The sequence below is a fragment of the Bos taurus genome, chromosome 16, assembly GCF_002263795.3.
Source record: "Bos taurus isolate L1 Dominette 01449 registration number 42190680 breed Hereford chromosome 16, ARS-UCD2.0, whole genome shotgun sequence".
Taxonomy (NCBI): domain Eukaryota; kingdom Metazoa; phylum Chordata; class Mammalia; order Artiodactyla; family Bovidae; genus Bos; species Bos taurus.
In genome coordinates this window covers 57,976,518-57,990,904 of record NC_037343.1, presented here as the reverse complement: position 1 = coordinate 57,990,904, position 14,387 = coordinate 57,976,518, and the positions used below count along the sequence as shown (strand labels likewise).

The 14,387-nt window shown below is 41.1% G+C and overlaps 1 protein-coding gene across 1 annotated transcript in view; it reads right to left on the bottom strand.

Annotated features, from left to right (window-relative positions):
• The window catches only part of PAPPA2 (pappalysin 2), a 316,324-nt gene that overhangs the window by 48,406 nt on the left and 253,531 nt on the right, over window positions 1-14,387 (bottom strand). The window contains exon 19 of the mRNA XM_010813486.4: window positions 13,651-13,760. Within this exon, the coding sequence (XP_010811788.2) occupies window positions 13,651-13,760 (110 nt within the window). The remainder of the gene's footprint in view (window positions 1-13,650; window positions 13,761-14,387) is intronic.

The following is a 14,387-nucleotide window of genomic DNA, read 5'->3' as shown; positions in this document are numbered from 1 at the left end:
CACCCCTAAGACCTCTGTATACATTTGTATAAAGCACCTGACTTTAATAAAAGTCAGGACTGCTGTCCCCACGTGACTTTTGTATAACATCTCAGTTATAAAAACAGACCCTGGAAAATGAAAAATGGGATCAGTTCCTTGAAAGACTGGTCTCCCCATGTCGTTCTTTCTCTCACCTTCTGGCTGAATTCCCATCTGAAACGTGGAGGCTCATCAAGCCTATTAATTATGCCTGGGCTTCTAAGATCTGACCAGGGAGGCCTTAGTGTCTCCTCTCCTTCCGGAGAACGGGAGTATGCCTGAGGCCTACGTAGCTGACGTAAATTCCTTGCCTTGGAATTTTATTAGCTTTCCACGTAAACCAAGTTATTCAGCCTCTTTTCTCCACTGAATTTTCCTCCTGAGCTATCCTTATTTTATTACTCTTTATATCTCTAATTAACATTTAATTAAAGCTATCGTATCCTTATCGCCGAAGCCATCTCCCCTTCTAATTCCCTGGATCCCCTGGGGCTGGACCCCGGCAAATAGAGACTGTATCCAACTCATAACCTTATCTCAGTGACTTAGAGAGAGACAATGTTTTTTAAGTATTTGTCAACCACTAAATAGGATGCTGTATTTTTAGGATTTTTCTTTATCTTCTGGCCTATGAAAATCATTCATCTCATAAGAAAAGATCTGCATACAGAATTAATTGAATAACTACTTACTAATTAAAATTGGCGGAAAATTTCAAATATTTTCCAGGTCCTACATTTTTATGTGCACATTTGTGGTGGTGAGCTGAAAGACGGATGTGAAACAGGAGGGAAGTTAGGGAGAAGCTGGCAGAGAAGGGCCAGCTCCTGGTGAGGTATGTTAAATTAACTAAACAAGAAGGTCATGCTAAGATGGCTCTAAATGCCATGGTGGCCTGTGGAAGTAAACCGGAATCTAAGCCCATCAATGCCTCAAGGTTATGAAATTGAAAACAAAGGACAACCAATTAGGCTTTACGCAATAACCAATCAATGATTTCCTTACTTTCTTTTGCCTGTTCTCTATAATCAAATCTCTCCCCAACACCTCCTGGTGGAGTACTCCTAACCAGTTCCAGTTTGGCATTGTCTAATTCAAATTGAGATTTGTTCCTATAAACTCTTAAAACCTTTAATAATATGCCTCAGTTTGTCTTTTAACAGTTCAATATGATTTTCTTACTTCCTGGAATATTTTTTTGACAAATTATAATCCTATATATTATATTTGAAAAGTTATGGAGAATAATTGAAAAAATAACCCTCTGCCCAGCTTTATCAAATTATAACATTTCACTTTATGTGCTTCTGGAGTTTAAGTCATTAGAGGTTCAGTTAAAGTCCCCTATGTGTATCCCTCTAACATCATTTTCCTTCCTTTCTCCCTTCTGGTAACAACTATTCTGACATTTTAAATTATTATTTCTACACATTAGTATATGATTATATAGCTGTTACACTGTTAGCAATCCACTTCTCAGATGAGTCAATTGGGAACAACTGAGTGCCAAGGATTTGTTTTGAACTTTTCAAAAGGAAAAGATTCATGAGAAAACCAGTTTAAAGATTTTCTTTTGATTGAGCTACTTTAATTTTTTTAAAAAAATCAAGGGAAAAGAAGAGAAGAGAGGAAGGAAGAACAAAGGGAGAGCAGATGGGAGAGAAGAAAAGAGGGTAGAGAGAGGGAGTGGGGGGAGAGAGAAGGAGACAGAGAGAGAGGGGAGGGAGGGAGGGAGGAGGGGAAGGGAAACTAGTTAGGGTTATTCAGAAGGTCATAGGGCTGTATGAAGGTTGTTGCATGTTTAAATGTGTTGCTGAAAGTCACAAGACTGATGGTTAGCCAACATTAAAGTCTAACAAAAAATTGCTCAATTGTTTTTTTTTTTTTTTTTTATCAGGAATAAGTTACTTAACAGAATGGGCAACTAATCACATCAGGCCACAAAGTTCTGCTCCTGCCCAGGTTTGTGATGGTTTCCTTATCATCAGTACTATATATGTATGCAGCCCTAAATAAAATACAGTGTTATTCTGAATATCTATTTGGACCATAGCACATTACCCTCCAGTAGGCTTTTGGTTCCTCTTCCCTCATCTTCCAAGACCCCCTTGTCTGTTCTCTAGAGAAGAGGAAATTGATGCTTGAGACTTACTCAAGCAGAGAGGGAACAATTCCATGCTTAAAACAGACGAACAAAGATCTTTGCATGACTCACATCTGAAGGATTTGTTCTCTCATGGTGTGTGGCAAGTGTCACTAGGGCTGTTACTCATAACTGCACCTCTCAAGAGGACCCTCGAGGTGAGGGGAGGGCAAGGATTAGGAGACAAGGGGACACCAGGAGGATGATACCAAATAGTAGGGAGCTATGCCACTGAAGGGTATTGTCTTTTTTTCTTCCTGCTTTTTCTTTCTCTTAAAACAGTTTGGTTTTATTTAAGATGTTATTAATCCTTCTGGGACCAACTTGGGAAAACAAAGTCAGAAATTATAAGATTTGTTTGGACTGAGCAATTCTGTTGATGAGCTGAGGAGTTGAGAGAGGAATTCCACACAGTGTTTAGAATTTTTGCAAACCTAATGAGTGTAGCCCCAGGAAAATCTCATTAACTTGGACTTCCTAATTATGATATACTAAATTATGATATATTAAATAATTCCTAATTATGATATACTGGAAAAAAGTATTATCCAATCTGAGAAAACTGAATTTATGAAACAAACCAATAGTGAAAATGAGCTGTTGTGATGGATTCTTTTGTATTTCAGAAAGAAACATTTTTTTTAAAAAATTCATTTACATGCAAACAATTGCCATACTATGTATTTTTAAGAAAAACCTCTCCATGAAATCTGGTTCTCAAAAGACCACTTCTTTATAAGGTAAGTCAAAATGCCAATTTTCCTATTTTAGAAAGGAAAGTCACAAGATATAATTAAACATTCTCCAGACACAGTGGTTAAGGACAATAATAAAAAAATTAATCTTATTATTTTTTTGTCGCTCAGGGAAAGTTGGTCAGTCGTGTCTGACTCTTTGTGACCCCATGAACTATACAGTCCATGGAATTCTCCAGGCCAGAATACTGGAGTAGGTAGCCTTTCCCTTCTCCAGGGGATCTACCCAACTCAGGGACTGAACCCAGGTCTCCTGCATTGCAGGCAGATTCTTTACCAGCTGAGCCACAAGGGAAGCCCAAGAATACTGGAGTGGGTGTCTTTTTGGAAAAACCCAAAGGTTTGCCATGAGAAATGGCCCTGGAGGGGTGGGAGCCATTCTTTTTCCAGGTCTTTGGTTTCGCACAGCAACTGCCTTCTGAGCAGCAAGTGAAATGAATCTTGCATTGAGGAGGAGGTCTAGAGATGAAGGTGGGGCTTCTCAGGTGGCATGAGTGATAGAGAACCCGCCCGCCAGTGCAGGAGAGGTAAGAGACGCTGGTTCCATCCCTGGGTCAGGAAGATCCCCTGGAGGAGGACGTGGTAACCCACTCTAGTATTCTTGCCTGGAGAATCCCGTGGACAGGGGAACCTGGTGGGCTACTGGTCTATAGGGTCGCAAAGCATCCAACATGACTGAAACAACTTGGCATGCACACATGGGGATGAAGGTAAGACATCATTCTTATCTCTAAGACTCTTGCTGCTGCTGCTGCTGCTGCTAAGTTGCATCAGTCGTGTCCGCTGTGCGACCCCAGAGACGGCAGCCCACCAGGCTCCCCCATCCCTGGGATTCTCCAGGCAAGAACACTGGAGTGGGTTGCCATTTCCTTCTCCAATGCATGAAAGTGAAAAGTGAAAGTGAAGTCACTCAGTCATGTCCGACTCTTCGTGACCCCATGGACTGCAGCCTACCAGGCTCTTCTGTCCATGGGATTCTCCAGGCAAGAGTACTGGAGTGGGTTGCCACTGCCTTCTCCCTCTAAGACTTACAGTTTGGTATTAGAGTGACAGAAAAGAGGAAGAAGAAGGGGAAAGGAAGAAGATAAAAAGCAGGGATGAGAAAAGCACACAGTGCTCTCAGTGGAAGTCCACGTGGAGCTTTTCCCATACCCTCAGCTCAGGCCCCCTAGATATGAGTGGCGACACTGAGTGCACAGTTGGCTGCTCCTGTCTGTCCCAGCTGCCAGATTCCACTGCTCAGTCACTTTAACTGGCAGGAATTTATTTGACAGCCAAGAAGCCTTTTTGTTTTATGTCCTCTCTGCAAGGTCTCTGCTGACGCCATCATTATAGAAAAGTCTATGTCTGCAGACGTAGTAGTTGAAGGAGGAAGACATTATTACAACAGCAAAGGCTCAGACAGCTCATTTGGGAATTTCAAATCCTTACTTCACGTTTCCTAAGCCACAATGCTCTCGAAACATTTAGATATAACAGAATAGTATATGTTCATCCTTACTCTCTTCTCAGACTCATAACCAAGCCATTAGACATTGCATCTTTAGTCAGAGGTATTCCAATAGGAAGCACTGAATCGCCGTTGTCTTCCCAGCCCCATTTGTAAAAGGCACAGAAAAAAAAAAAAAAAAAAAGGCCTACATACATCAATCTGTACATACACACACACACTAACAAGCAGAGCATAGAACTTGTAGAATAATATTTCTCTTTCTTATAGATAGCTGGTGATATCTTTTCATAGGTGTAGGAAATTTCCAAAGGTGAGATTTGTACTAAGTGAACACAAATTCCATTTTTACATAATTCAAAACTATGTGCAAGAAACTGAAAAACATTGCAAAAGTGTTATTTTGAATTTTTATAGCAACCCTTTGAGAGGGTAACAGGCAGAAAGGGCAGAGATCCCCAAGTGGCAGAAGGAAATGAACTGCAAGTGGCAGAAGATTTTGTTTCTGTTTTTCCTTCTCTACACAAAATTAAGAGCCTTCTTTTAATTCTGTGTTGATGATACCTGGTTCAGCCTAGAGCTAACCAATGCGTTTTTCTTATGGAAATATTTTGCTTAAGCTATGTTAATGAAACTATGTATTTGCTTGGGAATCTGCCCTTTCTTCAAAATGGTTCTGCTTAAAGCTAGCTTTTTATTTTTCATTTTTCAAACCTTGGGCTGATAATGGCTCAATAAACCAGTATTCATGTCAATCTTATTGGGGGCGGATGGATGACACACCTCGTGCTATCCTATCTCAAAAGTGCATATGATAGGAGAGGGGCCTGGTGAAATCCCTCAGCCTTGAGGTGTCTCTCTTATCTGCTTAGCAGCACCAAAAGACCCAAAGTTCAGTTCAGTTCAGTCGCTCAGTCGTGTCCGACTCTTTGTGACCCCATGAATCACAGCACACCAGGCCTCCCTGTCCATCACCAACTCCCGGAGTTCACCCAGACTCACGTCCATTGAGTCAGTGATGCCATCCAGCCATCTCATCCTCTGTCATCCCCTTCTCCTCCTGCCCCCAATTCCTCCCAGCATCAGAGTCTTTTCCAATGAGTCAACTCTTCGCATGAGGTGGCCAAAGTACTGGAGTTTCAGCTTTAGCATCATTCCTTCCAAAGAAATCCCAGGGCTGATCTCCTTCAGAATGGACTGGTTGGATCTCCTTGCAGTCCAAGGGACTCTCAAGAGTCTTCTCCAACACCACAGTTCAAAAGCATCAATTCTTTGGTGCTCAGCCTTCTTCACAGACCAACTCTCACATCCATACATGACCACAGGAAAAACCATAGCCTTGACTAGACGAACCTTTGTCGGCAAAGTAATGTCTCTGCTTTTCAATATGCTATCTAGGTTGGTCATAATTTTCCTTCCAAGGAGTAAGCGTCTTTTAATTTCATGGCTGTAATCACCATCTGCAGTGATTTTGGAGCCCAGAAAAATAAAGTCTGACACTGTTTCCACTGTTTCCCCATCTATTTCCCATAAAGTGATGGGACCAGATGCCATGATCTTCATTTTCTGAATGTTGAGCTTTAAGCCAACTTTTTCACTCTCCACTTTCACTTTCATCAAGAGGCTTTTGAGTTCCTCTTCACTTTCTGCCATAAGGGTGGTGTCATCTGCATATCTGAGGTTATTGAGATTTCTCCTGGCAATCTTGATTCCAGCTTGTGCTTCTTCCAGTCCAGCGTTTCTCATGATGTACTCTGCATATAAGTTAAATAAGCAGGTGACAATATACAGCCTTGACGTACTCCTTTTCCTATTTGGAACCGGTTTGTTGTTTCATGTCCAGTTCTAACTGTTGCTTCTTGACCTGCATACAGATTTCTCAAGAGGCAGATCAGGTGGTCTGGTATTCCCATCTCTTTGAGAATTTTCCACAGTTTATTGTGATCCACACAGTCAAAGGCTTTGGCATAGTCAATAAAGTAGAAATAGATGTTTTTCTGGAACGCTCTTGCTTTTTCCATGATCCAGCGGGTGTTGGCAATTTGATCTCTGGTTCCTCTGCCTTTTCTAAAACCAACTTGAACATCAGGAAGTTCACGGTTCACATATTGCTGAAGCCTGGCTTGGAGAATTTTGAGCATTACTTTACTAGCGTGTGAGATGAGTGCAACTGTGCAGTAGTTTGAGCATTCTTTAGCATTGCCCTTCTTTGGGATTGGAATGAAAACTGACCTTTTCCAGTCCTGTGGCCATTGCTGAGTTTTCCAAATTTGCTGGCATATTGAGTGCAGCACTTTCACAGCATCATCTTTCAGGATCTGAAATAGCTCAACTGGAATTCCATCACCTCCACTAGCTTTGTTCGTAGTGATGCTTTCTAAGGCCCACTTGACTTCACATTCCAGGATGTCTGGTTCTAGGTCAGTGACCACACCATCATGATTATCTGTGTTGTGAAGATCTTTTTTGTACAGTTCTTCTGTGTATTCTTGCCATCTCTTCTTAATATCTTCTGCTTCTGTTAGATCCATACCATTTCTGTCCTTTATCGAGCCCATCTTTGCATGAAATGTTCCCTTGGTATCTCTAATTTTCTTGAAGAGATCTCGTCTTTCCCATTCTGTTGTTTTCCTCTATTTCTTTGCACTGATCGTTGAAGAAGGCTTTCTTATCTCTTCTTGCTATTCTTTGGAACTCTGCATTCAGATGCTTATATCTTTCCTTTTCTCCTTTGCTTTTCACTTCTCTTATTTTCACAGCTATTTGTAAGGCCTCCCCAGACAGCCATTTTGCTTTTTTGCATTTTTTTCCATGGGGATGGTCTTGATCCCTGTCTCTTGTACAATGTCACGAACCTCATTCCATAGTTCATCAGGCACTCTATCTATCAGATCTAGGCCCTTAAATCTATTTCTCACTTCAAAAACTAGCAAAGGGGCACTCTTTCTGTCCCCTTACGATATCTGTGTCAGAAGCTTTCCCTGTCTCTATTATACTTTAATAAAACTTTGCTACACAAAAAGCTCCAAGTAGTCAAGCCTTGTCTCTGACCCAGAATCGAAATCCTCTCCTCCAGAGGTCACGAATCCCAGCATAACACATGGCTTTCAGCAGCAACCTTTCACCTTCAAGACAGAATACCATCCCCATTCTTGCCGCTGAGCAGGAAGAGGCTCCAAGGGGTAAGTCAAATAGTATTTGAACCCAGGAGAGCCTCACTCTTCCTTTTATGACAGTTGCCACTTGGAGTTGTTTTTCATCAAAATTCCTTACTACCTAAGTTCTTGGAAATTCTTCCTTTAACGAAAAGTATATTATTCTAGGACTCAGGTGTCATTTTCAGGAGTAAAATCCAGCAGAATCCCCAAAGACAGGCAAACAAATTTTATAGGAACCTGAAAAGTTTACTTGATTGTTCTTTAAAAACAAACTCACAATGAGGAAAAGCAGTACTATAGGGAAATATCTCTCCAAATTATTTTGTTAGACTTCACGGGGAGGGAAGGAAAGTGTGGGAACAAGGAGGCTCTCATGGTTGTGACAAGGGACTTCTTTTCTATTTGATGGGCAAAGTAATCCAAATGTACACCAGACTACAGAAAACACGGTGATTCAGGGGAAATCACTGAACTTGAAGTCAGAAAAGTTGGTTGCACTGCTCTCTCCAGTTCTTGAAAGCCATGCAACCTTGGACAGATCATCCAACAAGATCTAATTTGTCTGTGAAATAAGGATAATAAAATCTTTTTTCCCCTAGTTTATTGGTTTATGAGAAGATTCAAATGAAATTATAAATACCTAAAATATATATTTTATATATACAACTTTGCAGGCAATAAAGTGTTATCCAAATGTAAGACATCATTTTTATTATAAAGAATGAAATCATTGGAAATAGACTAGAGAAAATGATGCAATTTAATCCACTGCTCTGTTGTCTTGCCAGATACCAGGTATTTGAAGTATGGGAGATAGCAGGGGTTTACATGTAATAGGAGATCATCATTTACTAAACAAATGAGCCAGGCTCCAAATAGGTGTGCTTTTACTTAAAACATTTATGTTGCCAGAATTTTATAATAGCAGTGTTTTGTGAAGTTTTACAACAGAATTACTTGGGGTGCCTGTTAAAAAATACATACCCCAAGGCACTGCGAGCCTCTCTGAAGAGGGGAAGACAGGTCTGCTCCCTTTACAAACTGCCCAAGTGATTCTAAAGGACACCAAAACTTAAGATTGAGTATAATATGGAACATCCTTCAAGATAAATCGATGTAAGCTATGAAGCTTTTACTTGAGGAAGATTTTCATTTAATACAACTGCTTTGGTGTAATAGGCACTTCTTTGTGAGTGTTAGGTAGGTAGACTAGGGAAAGGAGTCCTAAATGGCAGTGGCTAAAAGACAAAGAAGGGAAAAGCCCTCGAAAATAGAACAAAAGAAGGTCTGAGGACCGGGGTCAGGACCTCAGGTAAAACAAGCAACACTCCTGGCTGGCTCAATTTACATAGGACAGGCCCAGGGAGAAGATAAACATATAAAAAGAGGAGCCAAAGCTAGCTCGCTCTCTCTCCCCCACATGCTGGGGCACTCTTCTCTTCGTGTCTTTGGATCAACGTGTCCTCACGCCTCAGAGATGGATTTTCCTGCTATCTTCTAAATAAAATAGAGCTGTAACACTGAGCTGTAACACTGATTTGTCTAAGAGCTATAACATGGTCCTTTCAAGACCTGAGAGCTATAATGCGGTCTATCCAAGACTTGAGAACTGTGACACGCCGAGAGGGCTTTAATGTCCGTCACTCCAAATCTTTGTTGTAACGAGACCAAGAACCGAGGAACATATACTCACGTGACATGAGGACAGGCTTAGATCTCCCGCCCCTCAAGAGCCATTGAATGCCACAAAGTGGCAGACATTATGGGTCATCTGTTTTCACTTTCATGCATTGGAGGAGGAAATGGCAACCCACTCCAGTGTTCTTGCCTGGAGAATCCCAGGGACGGTGGGGACTGGTGGGCTGCCGTCTATGTGGTCGCACAGAGTCGGACACGACTGAAGTGACTTAGCAGCAGCAGCAGCAGTGGTTAGTGCATAATCTCATTTCTATGGATCTGGGAACACAAGCGTAATAACCTCATCATTGTCTCCTGTGCTTCCATTGACTTTTTCTTGTTTTTCTGTCCTAATAAAGTTTCAGTTCCCTAAAGGTGAAGCATTCCATGTAAGCTTCATTTGTAAGCAATCCTTCTTAACTTCATTATATCTATAAAAGAGCTGAGAGAGTACAGGTAACAGCATGGTGGTTAGCGACTGTATGATAATGAATATTAACACTGGATTAACCCTCGGTTTCCTTTTGGCATAAAAAAATACTGATTTGGGCATTCAGGAAATGTCAATTATGCTTTAAACCTTTGAACTTCTGACTTTGGGGTTTTTTTTAGGAACAAGTTACTCTTTCAAGGTAGGAATGAAGTTCATTTTGTGAGTTACTTCAATTCTTCCACGACAGTGTTGGAAGCAGCTAATTTAATTATTTCACTTTATTTTCACACAGAAACATGGCACAAGTCTCAAGGGTACCACTAAAGTAATGGTGCTGCTAACCATATTGCACACTGTGACCCACCACGACATTATTTAGTTGCATCTCCAAATTATAAAAAGCATGGTGTGCCATTACAGATGAGAAGAGGCATGCAGAAGTGAGGGGAAGCAGCTTGTCTCCAGTAGGAATGACAGCCAACCAAGAAAGATTATTATGCATCAATCACAAAATTAAATTCTAGTCATATGCTTCTCATCTGATACTCATACTAACCTTATGAGTTAAGTATTACACCTATTTTACACACAAGGAAATGGAGTCACAGAACAGAAAAGCAGCCTAAAATTATGTAGCTCGTGAAGAACAGAGATTATGAATAAAAACTCAACTTTTTTTTAAACACGATTTTTTTATCCCAAGATCTACAGTGTTCCTTAGATGTTATCATCCTCAAAATTGTGCTTGGATAACCTATTTTCCAAAACCAGGAATTTACTTACTAGACCATAGTCATGATAAATGCAGTGATACAAATGATAACATTTGATGTTTGGCTTAAGAAGAAAATAAATTCTGCATTTTCTCTCTGGCGTTTGCAACTTGCAATTGACAAGGATATAATTATATATAACTGTAGGAAGCTGCAACAACATACCCAGTTTGAGGAGAAGATATGTATTTACTTCCAAAGTAGAAAATGATGCCATAGCAATTTCTTTGCTTACTCGACTAACATTTATAAGACACCTACAATTTGCCCCGTGCTGAAAAAGGAAGTAGGAATATAAACACGAACAAAATGCTATGGAATAGAGAAATAAATAATAGTGACTGCCCTGAAGGACAGTGGAGAAAGGAGAGGTTTTAATAAAACAGAAGATACTGTTTTCCAGTTTGGAAATAGTCAAGTCTCTGCTGTCTTCATGAAGAAAAGTGAACTGCTCTTTCTGAATGTCCCATTCAGAAAGTGGAAGTGGAAGAACCCCTATCACTGGAAGGCCTGCACTCTGGTCTCACAAACCCTGAATCCACCGACTATGCTCATCGGATACCTTGTTGGGCAGATGCTAAAGTAAGTGTAGAAGGGTTCCTGAAGCAGTTCATCTCTCAGGTGGAGAAAATGGATTGTAAAAGGTCCAAGCCTTTCCCCCTTTAGCTGCTTATAGAGAAAGAGAAGTCTTTCACATAAGAAGTTGAGCTAGAGGGACTGACAGGGGATACTCTGCCTGGCACCCCAGGAACACGAGGCAGAAGTCCTTTCTTCAGGTATTCTAATTCCAGCTAAACCTTCACAACAGATTGTGGGAAATGGTGCAGAAAGTCCAGAAAGGCCAGGGGATGGGAGAACCAGGCAAGGTGTTTTTCTGGCTTTCTCCTTTCCACTTCCAACTGGACTTCCCAGAGTCCCTCCCACTGGTGCAGTTTTCTCTTTGGGTTCAACATCCTTAGAGGAGTGCACCATGCACTACAGGGTCTCATCTGCCTGCCTCTGTGCTTTCCCATCTTTCTAGCTCCCATCTCCCCTCTCCCTCACCACAGCGCATACTCTGGTTTCAGACACACAGAACTTCTTACCCACTAGAATGTTCCCTTTGATCATAGTTTATGACCCAAAGGAAGAGCTTCCTGGTCTATTGCTCCTTCCCCAACTCCAAGGTCTTCCCTGGTGGCTCAGATGATAAAGAATCTGTCTGCAGTGCAGGAGACCAGGGTTGGAAAGATCCCCTGGAGAAGGGAATGGCAACCCTGGTATTCTTGCCTGGAGAACGCCATGGACAGAAGAATCTGACAGATGACAGTTCATGGGGCCCCAAAGAGTCTGACATGACTGAAGGACTAATGCACACCCCCCCAGAGTTCCCCAGCAGAAGAATTAGTTGCTTCCTCTTAGGTGTTCCTATAGTTCTCTACCACAAACAAGGCACTTCTCATGTTGCATTATTATAAATGGCCATTTTTATGGCCAGATTGTAACTCTTGTAAACAGAGGGACTCTCATTTTTCCCTCTTTATATTCCCAGCACTTAGCATAGTTCTAGGGCACACAGTAAGCTCCAGTAAGTGTTTGCTGAGTGACTGAATTGATAGGGTCACACTCCTCCCATCCCCCACCCCTGAATCATACTTATGTATTTGTTCCTTATCCTCCTGCTTTAACACACATCCTCACCAATAACACAGCACAATTAGCCTGTGAGGAAAAGGGAGCAATCTGAGAATGAATTCCAAATGAAATGTGGTACCTCTCTAGAGCCTATGTCTTGGTGACTCTGCAAGAACAAACTTCTAAGGTTTTTGCTTATTAGACAGTTTAATAAAACAAGCCATCTTCCAGGCTTTATGATAGTCCCACCCTCCCATTCTAAGAAGAAATAATGTATCACCATCTTATCCATCTTTCTCTTTTTCATTTATTCATTTCACACAAGTATTTATTGAACACTTACTACATAGTAGGTAGTATTCTAGGATCTGGGATATGGTAGTGAACCATAATTCTTCAGTGATCTTTTGATCTTTTTATTCTAGTGGCAGAAAGAGACTGATTAATATATAAGATAAATGAGTTAAATATATACTATGTATGGTCACGATAAGTCCTAAGGAGAAAAAGATAAAAGAGGGAAGAGAGACAAAAGTGTAGGGGAGTTAACATTTTAGATAGTAGAGTCAAAGGAGGCCTTCCAGACATTGAGTAAATTGAGGAAGGAAGCTGAGGAGCAGGACATGAAGATACCCAGGAGAAGAGCATTCCAGGCAGAGGGAACCACGGGGCAAAGGTCCTGAGGTGGGATCTGTCTGGCATGTTCAAGAATCAGCCAAGAGCTACTGTGGCAAGGTTAGAGTGAGCCAAGGAAGGCATGTGGGAGAGGAAGTCAGGGAGCTAAAGGTGATCAGAGGAGGCCATGGAACTGAGAACCAAGGTTTCAGAAGGACCAGATGTGTGGATGTTGAATTCAGTAAGAGTTATGCCAGTAGTATTAGGTAACGTAACTACAAGTCAAGAGCTAAAGTGGTTAAGAAACCAGGGGAGGGACATCCCTGGTGGTCCAGTGGTTAAGAATCTGTCTGCCAATTAGAGGACATGGGTTCAATCCTTGGTCTGGGTTGATCCCACATGCCTCAAGTCAACTAAGCTTGTGTGCCACTGCTTAATCCTGTGCAGCTTGGAGTCCATGAACCACAACTAGAGAAAGCCCATGCACAGCACTGAATACCCAGCACAGCCATTAAAAAATAAAATTAATTAAATAAATAAAGTCAACTTCTCTTACTTCCTTTCATCATTCTTTCCCTGTTTTCAGTTTTTTTCATTGTTTTATCTTTTCCTCTCTACCCTTCTCTTATCTTTATTCATAACTTTGGCTTATCCTACATTTTGCTGTTCTATTTTTTAAAAAGCTTTTTATTGGAATAGAATTGATTTACAATCTTTTTTTTTATTAGTGGTAATTTTCTCTTTAAATTTCCTTCCTGTATTATCATATTTTATGCCTCTAGGTCATCCTTCTATATTCTTTTAAACTTTCCTTTGGATATGGGTCATCTTTTCTCAAGCTTTTCTCTTTTCTTATTTATTTTCAGTTCTTCTCTCTAGGAATGATCCATGTGGTTGTTTGTTCTAAGGATGCTTTGAAAGCCTCTGAAATTACACCTGGGAATATGCTGCCAGTTGAGAATTGCTTAGTGTCTTACCTCCTTAGCATATAAAAATGACTCTTTTTCTTACCTGTACTCTGACGGGTTCCATCCAGTGCTCCAGAGTGTCAGTAGTGACATTCTCAGGAAGGATTACAGGATCATTAGGGAGGACGGTACACAATGGGGAACACACTGCACCTGAAGGAACAGAAATTTACGATAGACTTCATGCATCTCAGTGTTTCACTTCCTGGAATCATTAGCTTTGTTTTTCAAAAACAATTGCTTTCTATATTGTGTTGTTGTTGTTCAGTCGCTAAGTCATGTCTGACTCTTTGCAACGTCATGGACTGCAGCACACCACACTTCCCTGTCCTCCAGTGTCTCCTGGAAGTCTGCTAGAATTCATGTCCATAGAGTCCATCATTCTACATTGTAGATCACCTCATTAACATGGTCACAGGCAAGGCTGATACTCATTGACTATGCACCTGTAGGGATGCTCCTACACTCACAAGTAAAGAACCACTGCACCAAGTTAAGTCCCTGGCTCCAAGTGCTCTTCCCCTTTCTGGTCACATATACCCCTTCCTCTAGAATCCCTGAAATCTCTGTATGACCCAGCAATAAAAGATTTAATTCCTGCTCTGCAGACCTCTGAGACCCCACTCCAGGACTCTGGCCAGCTAAGGTCTATACTGATTGGTTGATGCCTTTTAAGTACTTTTAATAGCATTCCTGCTTATATGATTTCCTGAAGCTGATAATTGCAGGATCTATTATCTAAAAACTTTACTAACTGGGGAGAAAATGGCCCAGAAATCA